At 35.4% G+C, this 19,431-nt stretch overlaps 1 protein-coding gene across 7 annotated transcripts in view; it reads right to left on the reverse strand.

The window, feature by feature from the left end:
* The window catches only part of GLRA3 (glycine receptor alpha 3), a 207,305-nt gene that overhangs the window by 154,990 nt on the left and 32,884 nt on the right, over positions 1 to 19,431 (reverse strand). The window contains exons 1-3 of one of the 7 annotated variants that reach the window (XM_038573626.1): positions 17,332 to 17,381; positions 16,354 to 16,469; positions 15,826 to 15,953 (exon numbers count right to left, since the gene is read on the reverse strand). In XM_038573626.1, coding sequence (XP_038429554.1) covers positions 15,826 to 15,904 — 79 coding nt within the window. In that variant the 5' untranslated portion in view covers positions 15,905 to 15,953; positions 16,354 to 16,469; positions 17,332 to 17,381. The other 6 variants (XM_038573627.1, XM_038573625.1, XM_038573623.1 and 3 more) reach the window with 6 other exon arrangements.

The following is a 19,431-nucleotide window of genomic DNA, read 5'->3' on the forward strand; positions in this document are numbered from 1 at the left end:
ACTCACCTAATAGATAATGCCACACACAAAAACCTTATCTAAGATAGCAGCCCCTTGCCCTGTATCTCTATGTCCCTGCTCACTAGAGATAATCCCTTCAATTTATTTAATGGATTCTTTGGGGATTTACCTAATTTTCTTTAAATAATGAGTTTATTTTGCTACTCTTAAGTGCTCCAGTTTTGGATGCCTCCACAGCAGAAGAGGATTTAGCTTTCTATCAAACATTATCACCATCCCTATTAACATAAACCTTTTTTTTTCTGTCCTCCTAGGACACAGATACTGTTGCATTGTCATGTTGTTAGATTCGTATATACATTTTATATCATGACAAGGTGAATAATACCTCCAACTAAGTCATACGATAAATTATGACTACTTTTCCTGTCCTGAAAAACATTTTCTGGAGGTTGATAATTGCTTTACATATTTTACATAGTTTCCTCCATATGTATCATTAACTTACCCACAAGTTCTAAAATGTCTAAATTATGTTTCAATGTCAGATTCATCACATATTTTATTAGCTTTATTGTCCTTTGCATTTACTCCAAAATGAGACTTTTTTGTTTTGGAACCTAGCAGTGATCTTATGATCTCACATGATCATTATACTGGGAATTACTTCTATCTTCTCTTTGGTGGGATCTCCTTTCTTGGCCCGCATATTTTCGTTTTTCTTCGTTTAATTCTTCATTGTATTTTTTTAAAGATTTTATTTATTTATTTGAGAGTGAGTGAGAGAACAAGCACACAGAGGGAGAGGGAGAAGCAGACTCCCCACTGAGCAGAAAGCCCAACGTGACGTTCCATCTTGAGACCCTCGGATCATTCATTACTGAATGAGCCACCCAGGCACCCCTATTTCTTCATTTTAGTAGAGCATGTACTTTAGTAATTTTTGGAGAAATGGTGCATATGGATATGAAGCTTTGGAGAATTTGCTTGTTCACAATTTGTTTAAACATCCTCTCAATTAACACCTAATTTTGGTATACAATTTTAGGCTGAAAGGTTTTTTTTCTGAATTTTAAAGATATTTCTCATTATTTTTTTATTTTTTGTATTGCTATTAAAAATATACAAAGCCATTCTAATTCTCAATCCTTTGTAAAGATAAAAAATATTTGTGCCAATATTTAAAAATAAATTAAAAAAATAAAAACATAACAATGCCTCATTAGTTAGAATAGTTGAAAATTATTTGTGGTTTCAATTTTCATTTTCTTGATTGCTGGTGCACAATTTTCATCTTTGCTTTTGTACTCATTTTCTCATTTCCATTTGTCTTGCTTGAATATGACAGGGGGAAAAACAACAAAATTATTCAAAAATGAAGCTCATGATCCATAAGCCAATGAATTCTATGCACATTGAAATAATCTTTAAAATAAATCTGTACCTGATTTTAACCTAGATGATATGGCATGGAACCAAAACACCAATATTTGTAAAAGTTCCCCAGGTGATTCAGATGTACAACAATGCTGGAAACCACTGGCCTAACGAACTTCAGAGTAGGAACCTCTGTGCCCATTATACTATAGGGCTAAAAATGAAAGATTTTCTTAGAAGTGAAGAAATAGGGAAGAGTCAGAACTTAGAGTTAGGCCTTGAAGATACAAGGCCATTAATTTTGATTAGAGACTGGCCTATTATAAGTTTGATCAACAATGCTAATAAAACAAGTAAATGCTGCACAGTTAGAAAGAGTCCAAAATCTATTGACCATCAAGATGCGTAGAATGTAAAATTAAACAGAAATAGAAAATAAATTATTTTAAATATGAAGGATGGACGTTAAAGAACAAGAAAATCTCATGAAAGTCCTGAATCCAAGAGGTGCTATAATTATTTGACTACTAGTAGACAGATTTTTAAAAAATATTTCTTTCTTATTTCTAAATATTTACAAATGTTTAAAATTTTTAAGACAATAAGGGTGTCTTATACATCAATATGTGACAGAGAAGAAAGCATGAATCTTACATCCTGATTATTTTATCCCATTACAAGAGAAGTATTAAGTCACAATTAACTGTTAGATTCCTTTGACTTAATATAAGTCTAAAGTACTGAACCCTAAAATATGTACAAGTATCTGGCAATTTTGAAAAGCTAAAATCAATCATTCATATTTTCAAAGTTATTGTTTTCTAGAGAATGCTCAAACTTTGCTATTTTCTTTTGCTGCTAACAGTAATATGAATATAGGGAATATTGCTTAGCTTGAGACAAATTCTTCTGCACTCTATTGACACACAGCCTTTGGAAAAGGAAAAACACAAGGACATTGGTATTTGGGTTAATTCATCTTTCAAAAAAAATCATCTTTCGATAAAATGTTGATGGAAGTGCATCCATGTTGGGAAACATGGCCCAGTATATTGTTGTCACTATAAAACTGCCTGCTTCATCTGACTGTGAACTCATTGGGTGAAATTGGAATTAATAAAACAATGAGGGGGGTGGGCAGTTGATTTTTCTTATTTTAATTTAGCAAGAGGCAGGGGCTTTATTTTAGGGACTTTAATTTCTTTGTGGACATTGAATAAAAAATGAGGCATTTTTTATTATGTTTTTTCATCTCACCCTTTAAATTTAATTATTACTTTATAATTTTACATGGTGGTGGTGAAAATAGAATGAAAGTGGAAATTCAGTATAGGCTTTGGGAGCCTGAAGTGAGTGCTATTTGTTTGGATACATTTCAGTGTCTCTTGGGCTTCATGGCACTTCCTAATGATTCCAGGAAGATTCTGAAAGTAGCAGTATTAAGTTCGGTGGAAGGCTCCTCTGAGGAATTTGCCTTCTGTCTAAAATGCTCTGGCATCCCAAGTTGATCAGAGGCTTGCATCCAAGGTCAATGAGTAAAATAAGGAAAATAATGCATTTCCATAGAAGAACAAAGGGTCATAGGAGGAGTGGCTAATTGAAGTCTACTTCTGATTGGGAATATGTTTTATAATATAGGAAATAGACTCACAGCCCTTGCCTCTTCAATATGCCTCCAAACCAATGCAAAAAGCTCCTCCTAATGGCAGAAAGCCAGTCTGGTATCAGAGTCTAAATTTCATGTAGCAGTACAGTAAGTCACTGAGGTATAAGCCTTTGGTTCATTCCATTGGTTGTCACATGTGTTCTTTGCCTGATTATTAGAATACACAAAAGTGCCATACAGTTCCCATTTGACTACTTATGTGTATATTCTCTTCTTCAGCAGAAAGAAAGGTGAATGAATTCAGGCACTAAACCTTAATTCCAAATTTCAAAAATAGAGTAGACATGCCCTTTAAATATGTGTTTATGTATATATGTGTGTGTGTGTATATATATATATGTACATATATACATATATATGTATAGATATAATTTTATTTAAAAAATTTTTTAAAACATTCTAAAAGTGTAAAGCAACTTGAAAGTGAAAGTCAAAAAAAAAAAAAAAAAAAAGAAGTGAAAGTCATGTTTTTAAAGGTAGTCTTGGGCTATAACATGGAATGTCTTTGATGTGATACAAAGTACTTGGAATTCACTTTGTGATGATGAGGGAGCCATTACAGATTTCTAATCATGGTTGTATAGTGAATCAACACAACACAGCGAGTTGTTATAGATGGCAAAAGCTTAGAGACAGAGAACACATGAATTTATTGTTTTAGTCTAGGTGGGAGATAGGATGGCCTTGACCAAGGCAGTGACAGTGGAGATGGATTACAAAGAAGGAAGTGGATACAGTACCATAATGTTTATCAAGCCTTATATTTATAATTTAAGCTTCTGGTCTATGGCAAATCAGAGCAGCAATCTTAGAGTAATCTTTCTACCTTAGCTATTAATATGTATACTCAAAAATTTTACAGAGAATGAAGCTCAGAGAAGACGAGATATTCTATTGCCATTACAGAGAGCACCTGTTTAGCAGTCTTTGGCCAATCTGCTACTTTTCAGTGCCAGTGCAAAAGCTGTTACATCCATCTAATACACTGCTATGTTTAGCAGCAGAGCAAAGAATTGCTTTAGCATCCATATGGCAAATTGTGCCTTTAAATTGTTCATTACATTAGCCATCATTGGCCCGAAAAGTAAATGACAGTACTTGCAGATGTTTTCAGTGGTATGTTTTCTTTTAGATGTCCCTTGAAGAAGTAGAACATGCCTTTCAAATTCAGATATAGATAAAGGCAAAATGGCAAAGTACATCGCAAAGCCTTGGCAATTAGATTATTGCTATTCATACTAGGGAAAAACTATTCACAAGGCAAATCTCAAGCAAACAAACAGAGAAACCAACAAAAAATAGCCCAAGATTTCATAAAAATAATTCCAAGAAAATTTTAACATAATGTTGTATTAAAACCTCACCCTTTTCAAAGACATAGAATTCAACTGAAAGACTCAATCTCAAAAAAAGGTTGTATTTACATCTATACACGTGAACTTACATGTGTACATGTCACATGTATGTATGTAGTCATGTCACAAGGAGAGACATTATTTATTTATTTGCTTATATTAAAGATTTTATTTATTTATTTGTGACAGAGAGTGGGGGGAGGGGCAAAGAGAGAAGAAGAGGGAGAATTCTCAGGCAGACTCACCGCTGAGCATGAAGCCCTATGTGGGGCTCGATCTCAAGACACTGAGGTAATGAACTGAGCTGAAATCAAGAGTCAGATGTTTGACTGAGCCATCCAAGTGCCCTTTATTTTCTTTTTTGATTGACAAAAATAAACTTGATGACTTTAGATCCAGATTTAAATTATTTGTTAGATACTCGAAAAAAGTTTGAAATTTATGGCATAAAAATAGGATCCAGTTTCTTCTTTCTGTTCCCTTTCCTTCCATTTCCTTCCTGCAAATGCAGTCTTAAAGCCATTCAATCAGGCAACACAAGATGGGCATCCATGCTGGGATGGCTATGGGAGCGTGGTAGACCAGACCAGATGAGAAGGACATCTGAGGAGAAGGGGTATATACACAGCACACACAGGATATTACAGCTAGAGGATGTTCCTATAGGGAGACAGCTGGTGTGGAGTATTAGAACCAGAGAAGGGTGAGGAGAGTGTCCACCTGGGGGCATCTGGGCATGATCTGTCAGAGTCTAAATAGGAGGGACTCTAGGGCATTTGTGCAGGAGAGAGAGTGGCCAGTGACTGCAGACAGGGAGAACTATTACATATTGATCAAATAAATCATTACTTTAATGATATAGGGAGCCAGGTTTCTTACTGTCAGATGAGGAAGTTAAAATACGAAAACTCAGAAACTAGAATAAACCTATGGTATCAGAGATATTAGTATGACTCATAGTTTTCAGAGAGAAGTAAAGATAGAGATGTAAATTAGTATACATATGAATATAAACATGTGTGTATTTATGCAAATGTGTGTATGTATATAGATAAATCCTAGAATATATCAACTTAATCAGTTAATCAAAGTGAACACTAACAGTGATAGCAAAATTTAACATGGTCCATCATCTGATAAAATATAATCAGAACAAAGCACCACTTCTGTGATACTCTTATTAAGATGCATTACTTAAAATGAATCATGAAGAAAATTACTAATGCAGATACGTTCGTTAGATTACTCCTTTCTGCCCCGAATAAGCATCGTTAAAGTCTCCCCTCCCACCGCGGTCACGTCTAAGTCAGAGTCTCCCAAAGAGCCCGAGCAGCTGTGGAAGCTCTTCATCGGAAGGTTTGAGCTTCGAAACAACCCATGAGAGTCTGAGGACCCATTTTGAGCAATGGGGGACGCTTATGGACTGTGTGGTAATGAGAGAGCCCAACACCAAGTGCTCCAGAGGCTTTGGGTTCTCACCTATGCCACCGTGGAGGAGGCAGATGGGCCATGAAGGCCCGGCCGCTCGAGGTGGCCGGAAGAGTCGTGGAACCAGAGGGCTGTCTCCCGAGAAGATTCTCAAAGACCCGGTGCCCACTTAACTGTGAAAAAGATTTTTGTCGGTGGCATTAAAGAAGACACTGAAGAACATCATCTAAGAGATTATTTTGAACAGTATGGGAAAATTGAAGTGATTGAGATCATGACTGACCGAGGCAGTGGCAAAAAGAGAGGTTTTGCTTCTGTGACCTTTGATGACCATGACTCTGTAGACAAGATTGTCATTCAAAAATCCCATACTCATCCCTGGGTGGCGCAGCGGTTTGGTGCCTGCCTGCCTTTGGCCCAGGGCAAGATCCTGGAGACCCGGGATCGAATCCCACGTCGGGCTCTGGGTGCATGGAGCCTGCTTCTCCCTCTGCCTGTGTCTCTGCCTCTCTCTCTCTCTGTAACTATAATAAATAAATAAAAAAAATTAAAAAAAAACAAAACAAAAATCCCATACTCTGAATGGCCACAACTGTGAAGTAAGGAAAGCCCTATCGAAGCAAGAGATGGCTAGTGCTTCGTCCAGCCAAAGAGGCCGAAGTAGTTCTCGAAACTTTGGTGGTGGTCGTGGAGGTGGTTTTGGTGGGAATGACAACTTTGGTCGTGGAGGGAACTTCAGTGGTCGAGGTGGCTTCGGTGGCAGTCGAGGTGGTGGTGGATACGGTGGCAGTGGGGATGGCTATAACGGATTTGGTAATGACGGAAGCAACTTTGGAGGTGGCGGAAGCTATAACGATTTTGGCAGTTACAACAATCAATCCTCAAATTTTGGACCCATGAAAGGAGGAAATTTTGGAGGCAGAAGCTCTGGCCCCTATGGTGGTGGAGGCCAATACTTTGCCAAACCACGAAACCAAGGTGGCTATGGTGGTTCCAGCAGCAGCAGCAGCTATGGCAGTGGCAGAAGGTTTTAATTACTGCCAGGAAACAAAGCTTAGCAGGAGAGGAGAGCCAGAGAAGTGACAGGGAAGCTACAGGTTACAACAGATTTGTGAACTCAGCCAAGCACAGTGGTGGCAGGGCCTAGCTACTACAAAGAAGACATGTTTTAGACAATACTCATGTGTATGGGCAAAAAACTCGAGGACTGTATTTGTGACTAATTGTATAACAGGTTATTTTAGTTTCTGTTCTGTGGAAAGTGTAAAGCATTCCAACAAAGGGTTTTAATGTAGATTTTTTTTTTTGCACCCATGCTGTTGATTGCTAAATGTAATAGTCTGATCATGACGCTGAATAAATGTATCTTTACATTAAGATCTAGGGCATACCAGTCTAAGTTTGTGAGCATTTCATGTGAACATTTATAGTTTTAGAAAGACTTATCATTAAAAAGATTCTTCCGTTAAAATGACCTTGCATTATGTAAAACTGCAGGAGGAAACCTATATTTTTCAAAAAATAAGTGTGAACTTTAATCAAGAATAATGTCTGGATAAATATAAATAGTTAAAATGGATAAAGAATATGCTAATACTTTTCCCTGAAAAAGAAGCCAGGTAGGAATTAAGTAATAGGTATACATGCCATCCTGGGGGATAGAATGTGTTTTAGCAGAATAAACTATTTGAAACCTGGATTTGTGATGTGAGAGAAAGGGATTAATATAGAGAAATATTAAAAATGAAAAATCAGAAACCATAAAGACATTGTGAAGGCAAACAATGGTATTTCTAGATAAAGAAAATAACCATTGGAGATTGAATTTTTTTAAAATGGCAAAAAGCAATAAATGTTTGGGAAGGATATGTAATTGGGTGATTCCTGAGAGAACACTTTCTGCCTGAATCCAAATTAGATGTAAGGGTTATCAAACAATAAGGTCAAAAGAAAGAAGTAGAATCCAGAAAAAGTTGGTAAAAAGGCCTAGTAAAATAGAATTTTATTGTCTATGGATGTACATTTATTTGTTATCTGATTGTTTTTCATCCACTATCTTGCTTCTAGTTTCAAATGACTCCTAGATGCTTCTATTTCAAGATGGAAAGTTAAACATAGTTTTCTTTCTCTCTGAGGACATAAAATGATGTTAGCAAATAAAAATGAGACTAAACACATCACACAAAAGAAAATGGGAGGAAAGTCATAATTAGTTTGATGACACAAAATATAGAAGGCAGGAAAAAACAAAACAAAACAAAACAAAACAGTTGATCAATGAAACAGAGCAGAACCTAAAATAAATGTGCGTTAGGACAGCATGAAGAAGGGAGCTAATGTGGTAGGACTGACCCAGGGAGGCACAGAGCTTAGGGTCCTTCTCTTCAAAAAAGGAGGTGGGAAGTTAAAAGGGGTCTGCGGGGAGAAACCAAAGGTACCTGTCTTAGAAGTTCCTTGCATCCCATCCATATTCCTACAGAGCAGGAATGGCTTGGGGTTTAGCCTGAAGACATTTTTGAAGGCATGGAAATAGCTTTTTTTTTTTTTTTTTTAGTTTTTGCAAACATAGTTCATTAAGGTGATTGGGAATAATATGGTTCTCTGAATCAATGCGGACTTTTAAAATACTTTATTTTCCCAGCTATACTGAGATATCATTGACATACAACATTGTTTAAGTTTATGGTGCCTTGTATTGATCTGATACAGTTGCATATTGAAATATGATCACCATCTTACATTTACACATCTCCACCATGCCACATAATTACTATTTCTTTTCTACACTGAAAACATCAATGATATACCCATTTAGCGACTTTGAAATAGCAACTTAGCAATTTTTAAAAAAGATTTTACTTATGTATTCATGAGAGTCACAGAGAGAGAGAGAGAGAGAGGCAGAGACTTAGACAGAGAGAGAAGCCAGCTCCATGCAGGAAGCCCTATGTGGGACTCCATCCTGGGACTCCAGGATCACACCCTGAACTGAAGGTAGACACTCAACTACTGAACCACCCAGGCATCCAAACAACTTAGCAATTGTTAATCATCCAGTATTAACTATAATCACAATGCTGTGCACTAGATTCTTAGACTTTATTCAACTTCTCTTTGCAAAAAGTTAAAAAAAAATATGGTTGGAGAAAACAGAGTTCTGATACTACATTAAAACTAAAGCTGTCTGTATTTTGGCATCTGAAGGACTGAAGGACGCCAGACCATAGCCTAGTTGACACTCAACACTCATCTAAAGCACAGTTCTGTTCAGGGCAGGAATGTCTCTGTCAGATTTCCTTTTCTAGTGAGAAAAATAGCAGCAAATCATCTCCTTACACACACACACACACACACACACACACACACTGCCACCACCAGACAAAACCTGTTATCGGCACCCAAATCAACTCAATCTTTCCTGAACTACAGAGTATTTCTATCACATGTAAGAAAAGTAGCAACCTAAAGAGAGGGAACAAGATGAATAAACATAACTATTCCTGCAGGAAGAGAAGAAGGATCATCGGGCAGAAAAGAATAACAGAAGAGGTGAAATGCATGAATTAAGGCATTAAATAAAAAGTTGAGTTAGTGCAATGGAATCTTATCATGTCATTTTTGTAAAAGGCAATTTTTTTGGAGAGTTTGCTTTAAAGAAGTACAAGTGTACATAAGAGCTGTTGAGGCAAGGAAGTGCTGCTTTTCATCACTAATATATTTAGACAATTGAATTTTTTTCCCAGTTCAGGCACCTGTTTCTTACTACTGTTGTAAACAAAACAGCTAAACATACAAAATAGCACCTGCCTAGCAACCTGTAACACAACGTCTGAGATGTCACATTCAAGGAAAATAGTTTAGGATAAAGAGGACTGTGAAGATACCAAGACATAATCGCAGAGTTAACATCTTCTGACACACTCCAAATGACGCCAGGTATAATATCAGAGTCATTTACAGAACAAATCTGAACAATCCTCCCTAAATATAGAGGAAAAAGACAAAAGGGTAAAGGGTATGAGTGGGAGTATGTTAGACACAGATGAAAAAAGATCAGATTTTTTTTTTTAAATAAAGAGACCTGTTTTGGAGAATAACACAGAGCCATACTTTAAAAAAATAAGAAAAATATGAATAGTTAGAAAAAAATAGTCTACATATAAGGAAGCAAAAATCAAAATAGGATTTTCAGTTTTTTTATAATAGTAAATGTCAGTAGGCAATGGCACAATATCTACAGACTTTGCAGTTAGAATTCTGTAGCTTGATAATTGCATAATGTTACTTTCATGTCAAATGTATAAACAAGAGATTATTGTATAATACTATTCAGTGATAAAAAGAAATGAGCTATCAAACCACAAGGAGACATGGAGGATCCTTAAAAGTATACTGTCATTCTGAAAAGTCTTCACACTATAGGATTCTACCTATATGACATTCTGAAAAAGACAAAACTCTACAGACAGTAAAAAGATCAGCGGTTGCCAGAGATTTGGGTGGAGACAGAGAGTGACATTCATAGCTAAAGCACAGAGGATTTTTAGGGCATTGAAACTTCTGTAAGATACAATAATGATGGTTATATGTGGGTTATTCATTTGTAAAAACCCACATAAAGGGATGCCTGGGTGGTTCAGTGGTTGAGCATCTGCCTTTGGCTTGGGGCCTGATCCGAGTGTCCTGGGATCTAGTCCCACATTGAGCTCTTTGCAGAGAGTCTGCTTCTCCCTCTGCTTATGTCTCTGCCGCTCTCTATGTCTATCATGAATAAATAAATAAAATCTTTTTAAAAAACCCACATAAAATGTATAACATAAAATGTATAACACAAAGCGTGAACTCTAATGTAAACAATGGACTTTAGTTAATAATAACACATCATTATTAACTGTTGCTGAATAATTAATAGTTCATGTTAATTCATCAGTTCTAACTAATGTACCATACTAATGCAAGACCTAAACAATAGGGAAAACTGTGGTGGGTGAGAGAGATGTGGAAATTCTCTGTACTTCCCAATTGATTTTTCTGTAAACTTAAAACTGCTGTTTAAAAAGTCTAGAAATTTAAAAAAGGAAAATAAAAAAAGATAGAAAAACCAGAGCTCAAAAAGTGTATCTATCAACTTACTCCTATTCTGAAAATGAAGGAAAAAAAAGGGTATTTTATTCTATCTGTGTGTGTGGAGAGAGAGGAATAAAACTTGAATAAAAAAGAAAAAACTTGAAAACTAAAAGAAGTGTGAGATAAAAATATGAATTCAAGAAACTTCTGGGGGTCCTCCCTTAAATCATTTGGCCCTCCAAGTTGGTGGTAACATGATAGGATCGTGTGTTGACCACTGGCTCTACAGGCTGTGTGGTCCAGGCTATAGTGAGGTGTGCTCTCTCTCCCAAATGGAAGTGCCTCTTCCATTTCTGCTTTCCCCAGATAGGAAGAATTCTAAAAAGAAAGGATTTCAAATTCCAGGGAAGAAATAGTGTTGCCTGACTATTATTTTCATCTTTCAAAGTGGAAATAACTATTTCTACACATGTCATTCCTGCTCTCTAAGACCAAATTTTTGAAATAATGATTTGTGCAAAACTCTAATATTTGTCGAAGGATTAACAAGTTTTGTGACATTTGGAGCTTTACTTGCTAATTCTTTTTAGCAGGCTCTCAGATTATTTATTTATTTATTTGTTTATTTGTTTATTTATTTATTATAGGGAGGTGGGCAGAAGGAGAGGGAGAGAGAATCTTAAGCAGGCTCCATGCTCAGTGAGGAGCGCAAAGCAGGGCTCCCTTTTACCACCCTGACAACATGACCTTGAGATTATTTATGACCTGGGCTGAAATTGAGAGTTGGATGCTTAACCAAATAAGCCACCCAGCTGCCCCTACTCAGATTATTTCTAGATCTTATTGTTATTATTAAGTGTATTCTTTATAATAGTTCAAGAAATCATTATATTAAGCAGAACTAAGATATGACCTAGATTTGGAATTGTTTTTGTACTCAAATTATACTAAAGGCAAAGAGATTTCTTTTTTTGAGAAACCTGATTCTTATCAAAATTTAATATAAGTTATAAGCATTCTGAAGAGGAAGAGAACGATTGAATAATACTGAACAAGAAAGATAATGTTTAGTGAGTTAGGCATTTAAATGTTTTAATTTCTATCAATATTTATTATTATAAGTAGCTAATAGTTATATTTAATTTAATTACTAAGATAATTTTTGATGGAAGAGGCTGTCCTATCTATGCTTGGTGCCAATTTAAGGAGTTTTAAGATAACTATTTATTCCTACTTTTGTGTGTTATATTTTAATAATTTATTTAAAATATTTAATCTTAAACAGGTCAGATTTTTTTTTAAAGGTATAGGTTGTTTTAGAAAAAATGTGACAAAAAAATACAAATTGGGGGATCCCTAAGTGGCTCAGCGTTTTAGCATCTGCCTTCAGCCCAGGGGGTGATCCTGGAGTCCCGGAATCGAGTCCCATGTTGGGCTCCCTGAGTGGAGCCTGCTTCTCTCTCTGCCTGCATCTCTGCCTCTCTCTCTCTCTCTCTCTGTGTCTCTCATGAATAAATAGAATCTTTAAAAATATATATAAATAGTATCATAATTTACCTTAAAGAAAAATGTCTACATCTAGATTTTTTTGTTTGCAGTATATAAAAGAACAAAGTCAAAGTAACATTTTAATAAAGTCAATTTATATTGTTTCATAGTTGTTCTCCACTATACTCTGTAAGATACCTCGATGTATATGTACTTGTAAAAACAATCATAAATTTGAAATCAGTATTCCAGAAATAAATTTCATAATAATTCATTTGAGCTGGAATAGTTAACATAATTTTAAATGTTGATATTTTGAAAGGTGAAAATACTATCACATTAGTAATATACTTTGTATTTCACTGAGATTGAAGCTAATGAAATTGAACATTCTCACTTATTCTCTGTAAATTGTCTGAGAGGATCAATACTGAGATTTTGTTTTTCTCTCACAAAATTTGTAAATCCCTGAGAGAATAAACCCCCGAGAGGTTTTTTCCGATGCTTTTATATTCTGAATACACTTGCCCATTGCCTGAGCAATTATCCAGGTAAATCATCTTCTACTTACAGAAATAATAGAAATAGAATAGAAATAGAAATAATTTCTAGTAACAAAAATGTTATTTTTATTAACATTTTAATCTATGAAGATGAGAGGACTAAATCAATTAAGTTATTGTAATACATTGTTACATCTGTTTTGGCGAATTCCCACCCCTATTGTTTTTTTTTTTTAAATAAAATTACTTAATTTTGCTTATTAAGGAAAAAAACAAGAGCAGACTAGTGGAATATCTGCTACTGATATTCATGTCTCTAAAGCTTTAGAGTATTAATTTCTTGTCTTTGACAAATTGAGAGGTGGAGTATATATATAATACCCAGTTTAAATTAGTTTATTTGATTAGCTAGGTAAATTCCTTTTAAAAAAGATAAACAATGGGAAAAACAATCAATATGGCAGGTGAGGGAGACATGTATTTTTAGTCTTGTGAGCTACTACACAGAAAAACTGAGTGGAATGCTACTAGAACAGTTTCTCCACACGTTTTATGAGCTTCTTCCTTAAAGAGGGGTAGTGGGTCCCTAGGTACCTGACAATAGAAGGGCTGACCTTCCTTTCTGTCTAATCATCTTCTGACAGATCTTGGATTTAGTTTGTTAGTATATAAAACCTCAAAAAATATTTAAATATATTTTATTTATCTCCAATATTAGGCAATGAAATGATGGTCAGATTATCATTTATTTTATTCAATGAAATGACACTGTTGAATGTGCCTAATTTGGGGAGGAGGCTGTGAACTACCCCAGAGACAACAACATTTGACTCTAGCGAGAGGTGAAAAAACAAGAGTGTTAGATAAGAATTAATCCATTAAGGTATCCTTTTTAAAGACTGACATGATTTATGGTAATCAAATGAGCATCCACTTGCTTTTCTGATACTCAGAGTATAAGATATCTTGAAAAATCTTAAAGGAGAGAAATCCCCCCTCCCCTTTCTTTTCTATTCCTTTAAAGGCACTGGGAAGTAAAAATTGATTCTCTATACACAATTAAAAAAATATATTAACTCCTAAACTGGGTTTGGTTATCAGCTAGTTTTTAGAAGTATATTTTTATTTAAAAAAATCAGCACTTATTTTAAGAAAGACCAAATCTTTTCAGTCCTTTCCCAGCCTCACACATAAATAGAAATATTAATCACATTTAAGATGATTTAAAATTTCCTTTGTTAAATAATTGAAATGATAAAATAAAAGTAAATTTTCCAAGAGAGTAGCAAAGGCACAGGTGCTATTTTGTGGTGACTCACCTGCATTTTTATTAAGATATCCATTGAGTCTGTTTATGTGATTTTTAAAAATGTTCACATACATTTAAAAACTGAGTACATTTTCCTCATTAGTTTTCAGTGAAAACAAAGCAATACTTCTGAATCACTGAATAGAATCACCATAATGAATCCAATAATTACTGATTATGTTTCTTGCTGTTTACTGATATGACAACTGAATATTTTTCAAGATCCATTCAAAGTTAGTTTTCTACCTAATGTCAGGGATACTGCTTTTCCTCATTTTGTAGAAGATCCTCATAATGCCAAAAACTCATTTCATTTGTGTATTATATCTCTTAAGCTGTACTATTTTCTCACAGCTTACATTTAGTGTTTTCCTCTCATGCAGTTAAAAATATTTATGGTTGGGGCACCTGGGTGGCTCAGTTGATTAAGCATCAGACTCTTGCCTTCAGCTCGGGTCATGATCTCAAGGTCATGAGATGGAGTACCCCCCTACAGCCTGGCACTGAGTATGGAGCCTGCTTCGGATTCTCCCACTCCTTCTCCCTCTCCCTCTGCCACTCCCACTGCTCATGCTCTCTCTATCTTTCTAAAATAAATAAATAAACAAAATCCTAAAAAAATATATTTATGTTCAAAAAATATAAAAATAAAATAAAAATATTACAGTCAAAATGCTTAAAGACAAATCAAAGCATGCAATCTATGGGTCAAAATCATTTTGAAATTGAAGCAATTCATAATTTTTACTTAAGAATTATCAACATCTTTTACTCTTATTTTTTTTCTCCTGCTACCCATTCTTGGCTTTTATTAGTTTTTCTAAACAATCCTTAAACAACTGCTAAGCAATTCTTTTTCTTTTTTCTCCCATAAAAACAAATTCAGGGAAAATAATTATAGACTACATTGTATTTCCTTTCTCTTTTAAGAATGAAAATAGCTTAACTGAATCTCATGGAAACGGTAGGTATTCTTATAATTTGGATCATTTTCTTTTTTGAAATAGAATAATATCCCAGAGATATTAAAGAAGTATGAGCATGGAAGTAGCTTTCCAATCTTTTACCCTAGGACATATCATGGTTCTGAATAATCTACATAGGACCTGTATAAAAATGTTGCTTATCACTATATTAAACAGAAGATTAAAAAAGAGTACATATGCATTGGCAATTACACTCTTTCCTATAAATTTAGGTAAAACATTTGGTAGATGGAATAATTTTTTAAATGTTATCAGTCGTTTTTAGTTATCCAGACCCTTCCCAGTACAAAAATTCAACAACTGTTTGATTCCCCACAACATAGAGTCTTGCTGTGGGGAACTTAAAATATGGTTATTACCAGATTTAAAGAAGCTTCCTTTCCGGTGACTAGGAGTTATTGTAGAAATATCTACAAAAAAATAATTTCCTAAAATGAAGCATCATGACAACAAGTATTATAACAAAGAAAGACAAAGAAACACTATTGGTCCAAAGAAGATAAATTCAGAGAGCTATTAACATGAGAATAGATTTTTTTCTCTCAAGACATATCTATGATACCACAGTACTTGGAAGATTACTGGAAATTAGCATGAGAATTTTTGGTGGAATTAATCTGAAGATTTATCTTGTTAAAGCATATTCAAAACACATTTCACATAGAATAGTAAACAGAACAATTACCTTTAAAGTTGGGTCTAATTCTTGCATCATATCCTGATGTTCTCCCCATTAATTTATCCAGAAAGTCAGAAGGTGACATTGGAGCACTTCGAGATCTTGCACTGTCTGTTTCCTTTGTTGCAACCAAGCTATAAATGAGAACATTCAGATTTTACCAAAAAACGATAACAAAGTCTTCCTAATAATTGTCACCATAAATAGCAAATAAAAATGGTAAGCAAAAATACCTTTTAAAACAAAAAGGAAAACTTTCTCTACTATATACAGTGAATGTTATCATAATGACAGATAGGTCTTTATAGATCTACAGTCAGTATTTATTAGGTTTCACATGTATTCAGCCCAAAGATCAGAGGTGACATTATTTTGTGGTAAATCTGGAAATAAAGGCATTTCCAAATTAGTAGGCTTTCAAAATTTGTATTTACCCAAGTTTGACTTCTAATTGTAATTTTTAGTTAAAAGTGTCTTAGAGATTCAGGCATAAGAAAAAAAAAAGAAAATTAAGCTATGAGATATAATTCTTACTGCTCTTATTGAAGGAAAAGCATCATCTTTCAAGTTTTGCGAAATCTTCTCAATGGTAATAAAACTTCTGTCCTACAGATTAAGCAGTAATGTTCTTTTCTTCAATTAGAGGCTTCCTATATTAGTAACATACCCAGTTAAATTCATTCTGCTTTCACTTTGTATCATTCATCTACAGCACCTTTTATTCGGATCTAAAATTTGTGCATTAAGATTGAGAAATCAAAAAAAAAAAAGATTGAGAAATCGCCATCAATGTGATCAGTGCACCTGGTTATTATACAATAAGAATGTGTGTCCAGGAAAGTAAAGAGTACTGTACATTTTTTTCATTCAGACATTTTCTGCTTCATGCAGCTGCTCATCCTAGAAGCACAAAAGTGTCGCTGCACCCCATCCAGCTCCTCATTTACCTAGGCTGGTCCACAGAAGGCCAGGGTCTGCTTGTTAAGATCAAATAATTCTTTTTATCCATAGAGCTTTGCTCAGGGAAGTGCAACAGACTTCCTGAGCACACATGTGTTTGAAACTGATATATTCTAGCTGATGTTACTTCCTGGAGATTGTCAGTCATCAGATCCTCCCAGCTCTGTCACTCAACTCAGAGCATTGCCAGGCCCTGAGCCTCTGTGGTCACAGCTTGAACTCAGCAGTATCAAATTCCTCCTGCCAGAATTTTTAATAAGTAGTGAAAATGGGTCTTACAGCCATCACTGTTGAATTGTCTACCACACACAGAGGCACAATTTTAAAATCCAATATCAATCATAATGTGAGATTGATGTTTCTGAAAGTGGAGGATCACAGCTAACAGCATCCATTAACTATTGTGCAGCTCCAAAGTTTCTATCTAGTTCTGGACATTCTAAGCCACTTATCAGCCCAGCGGCTCTCTTTCTGACTGTCATGCTTTTTGCCTGACAAGAAGTTTCTCTTCTCCCTATTATTTTGGCTCCACATTATTTTGTAACCTTTTACCTCTGATTATTACTGGTCAGTTGAACTCCCTGTCACCCAGATCTCTGAAAAGTTTATTCCAATGTAATAATAATGGTGATGACAATGATGCTGATGATATCATAAAAAGACCATTACATTCTCAATAACTCTAGAACTTCTTTCTTCTACCATCTGGTTTTAAGTAACTTTCACCTGTCCTCTTAAGTAGCATTTCCTCATTTCCCATAGCCCAAGAACTCTCATAACTACAGATTTCTGCTTCTAAACCATTCCCCACATTTCTTTTACAAAATCCTTCCTTTGGGTTATCAGAAAATAAACTTCTACATTCTCCTAACAACAAATAAACCAATTTACTTTGACCTGAACGAATTATACCCTTTGCTTCACCTTTTAAAAAACAATAGAATACTATGTATGCTAAACTGACAATCCCTCACATTTTGCACTGCATGGGGAAGATAATTCTAGATTATCCAAATTAGCCCTGTGTGCAATGACCTGTAGTTTTATAAAAGAGGCAGAGGCATATTTGACTACACACAGGAGGGGGAAGGCACTGTGGCCAGAGAAGCAAAGAGTATTACAGTGATGTGCATAGCCAAGAAATACCAGCAGTCAACAGAGTCAGGAAAAGGAACACATTCTCTCTTCTAGAGCCTCTGGAGGGCACTCGGTTCCTACTCACACCTTGTTTTGGTCCCAGTGAACTGACTTTAGACTTCTGGCCTTCCGGAACTGTGGAAGAATAAATCACTGTTGTTCGTTGTAATTGTTAATAGCAGTCATAGGAAGTAAGCACTAGCCTTCAACTAAATGAAAATGAGTTTTTCATTTAGTTATTCCACTTTTTTTTTAATTTTTATTATATACGATAGTCACATAGAGAGAGAGAGAGAAAGAGAGAGAGAGAGAGAGGCAGAGACATAGGCAGAGGGAGAAGCAGGCTCCATGCAGGGAGCCCGATGTGGGATTCGATCTCGGGTCTCCAGGATCGCTCCCTGGGCCAAAGGCAGGCGCTAAACCAATGCGCCACCCAGGGATCCCTATTCCACTTTTTTGTTGTTGTTGTTATTCCAGTTTTCAACTCGAGAATTGCTCTTTTGTTCTTCTTTGTATTTTCTATCTCTTTGTTGGTATTTTGCATTGCAGAGATAATTATTATCATACTTTATTTTTAGTTCTTTGGACAGAGGGCTCTAGTTTTTTAAAAATGTATTTAAAATAACTGGTTTAAAGTCTGGGGCACCTGGGTGGCTCAGTGAGTTAAGCAATTGACTCTTGATTTTGGCTCAGGTCATGATCTCAGGGTTGTGGGATTGAGCCCTGTATCAGGCTCCAAACCCAATGAGGGGTCTGCTTCTCTCTCTCCCTCTGCTATTCCCCATCCTCTCTAACATAAATAAATAAATCTTTAAAACAAACTAGTTTAAAGTCTTGTTTAGTAATTCCACTCTCTTTGCTTTCTCAGGGAAGATTCTGTTGATTGCCCTTTTTTCCCCTGTGTATGAACCATACTTTATTTTCTTTAAATATCTCATAATATTTTTACTGAAAATGGGACATTTTAAATAATATAGTATGGTTACTCTCTAAATCATATTCTCCCTCCTTCCTAGGGTTTGTTGCCACTGTCTGTTTTTTTGTTTTTGCTTTTTTTCTTTAATTGGCTTTTCTGAACTAATTCTGTAAAGTCTACATTCTTTATTGTGTATGACTATAGAAATATCTGTGTGAGTGGCTTAGAAATCACCTAAAAATTGGACAGAGATTTTCTTAAATTCCTAAAACCAATAAATCCCCCAGTATTTTCTGGAGGCTCTGTGTTTATGGGGTCACACCTTCAACACTGAGTCAGCAGTTGACAACTCTGCCTTCACCTTGATTTGCCATTTGCACAGGGGTTCAAGGCCAGCCAGTGTTCAGAACTTAACGTCCTCTCAGGTCTTTCCTGAGTATGCACACAACTAACTCTATGTATATTAGTTTGCTAGGGCAGTCTTAACAAAGTACCACAGACCGAGTGGCTTAAATGACGGAAATTAATTTTCTCACAATTCTGGGAGCTAGAGGACCAAGACCACATTGTTGGCAGGGCTAATTTCCTCTGACAGGTCC

The sequence above is a fragment of the Canis lupus genome, chromosome 25 (genome assembly GCF_011100685.1).
Source record: "Canis lupus familiaris isolate Mischka breed German Shepherd chromosome 25, alternate assembly UU_Cfam_GSD_1.0, whole genome shotgun sequence".
NCBI classification, from domain to species: Eukaryota; Metazoa; Chordata; class Mammalia; order Carnivora; family Canidae; genus Canis; species Canis lupus.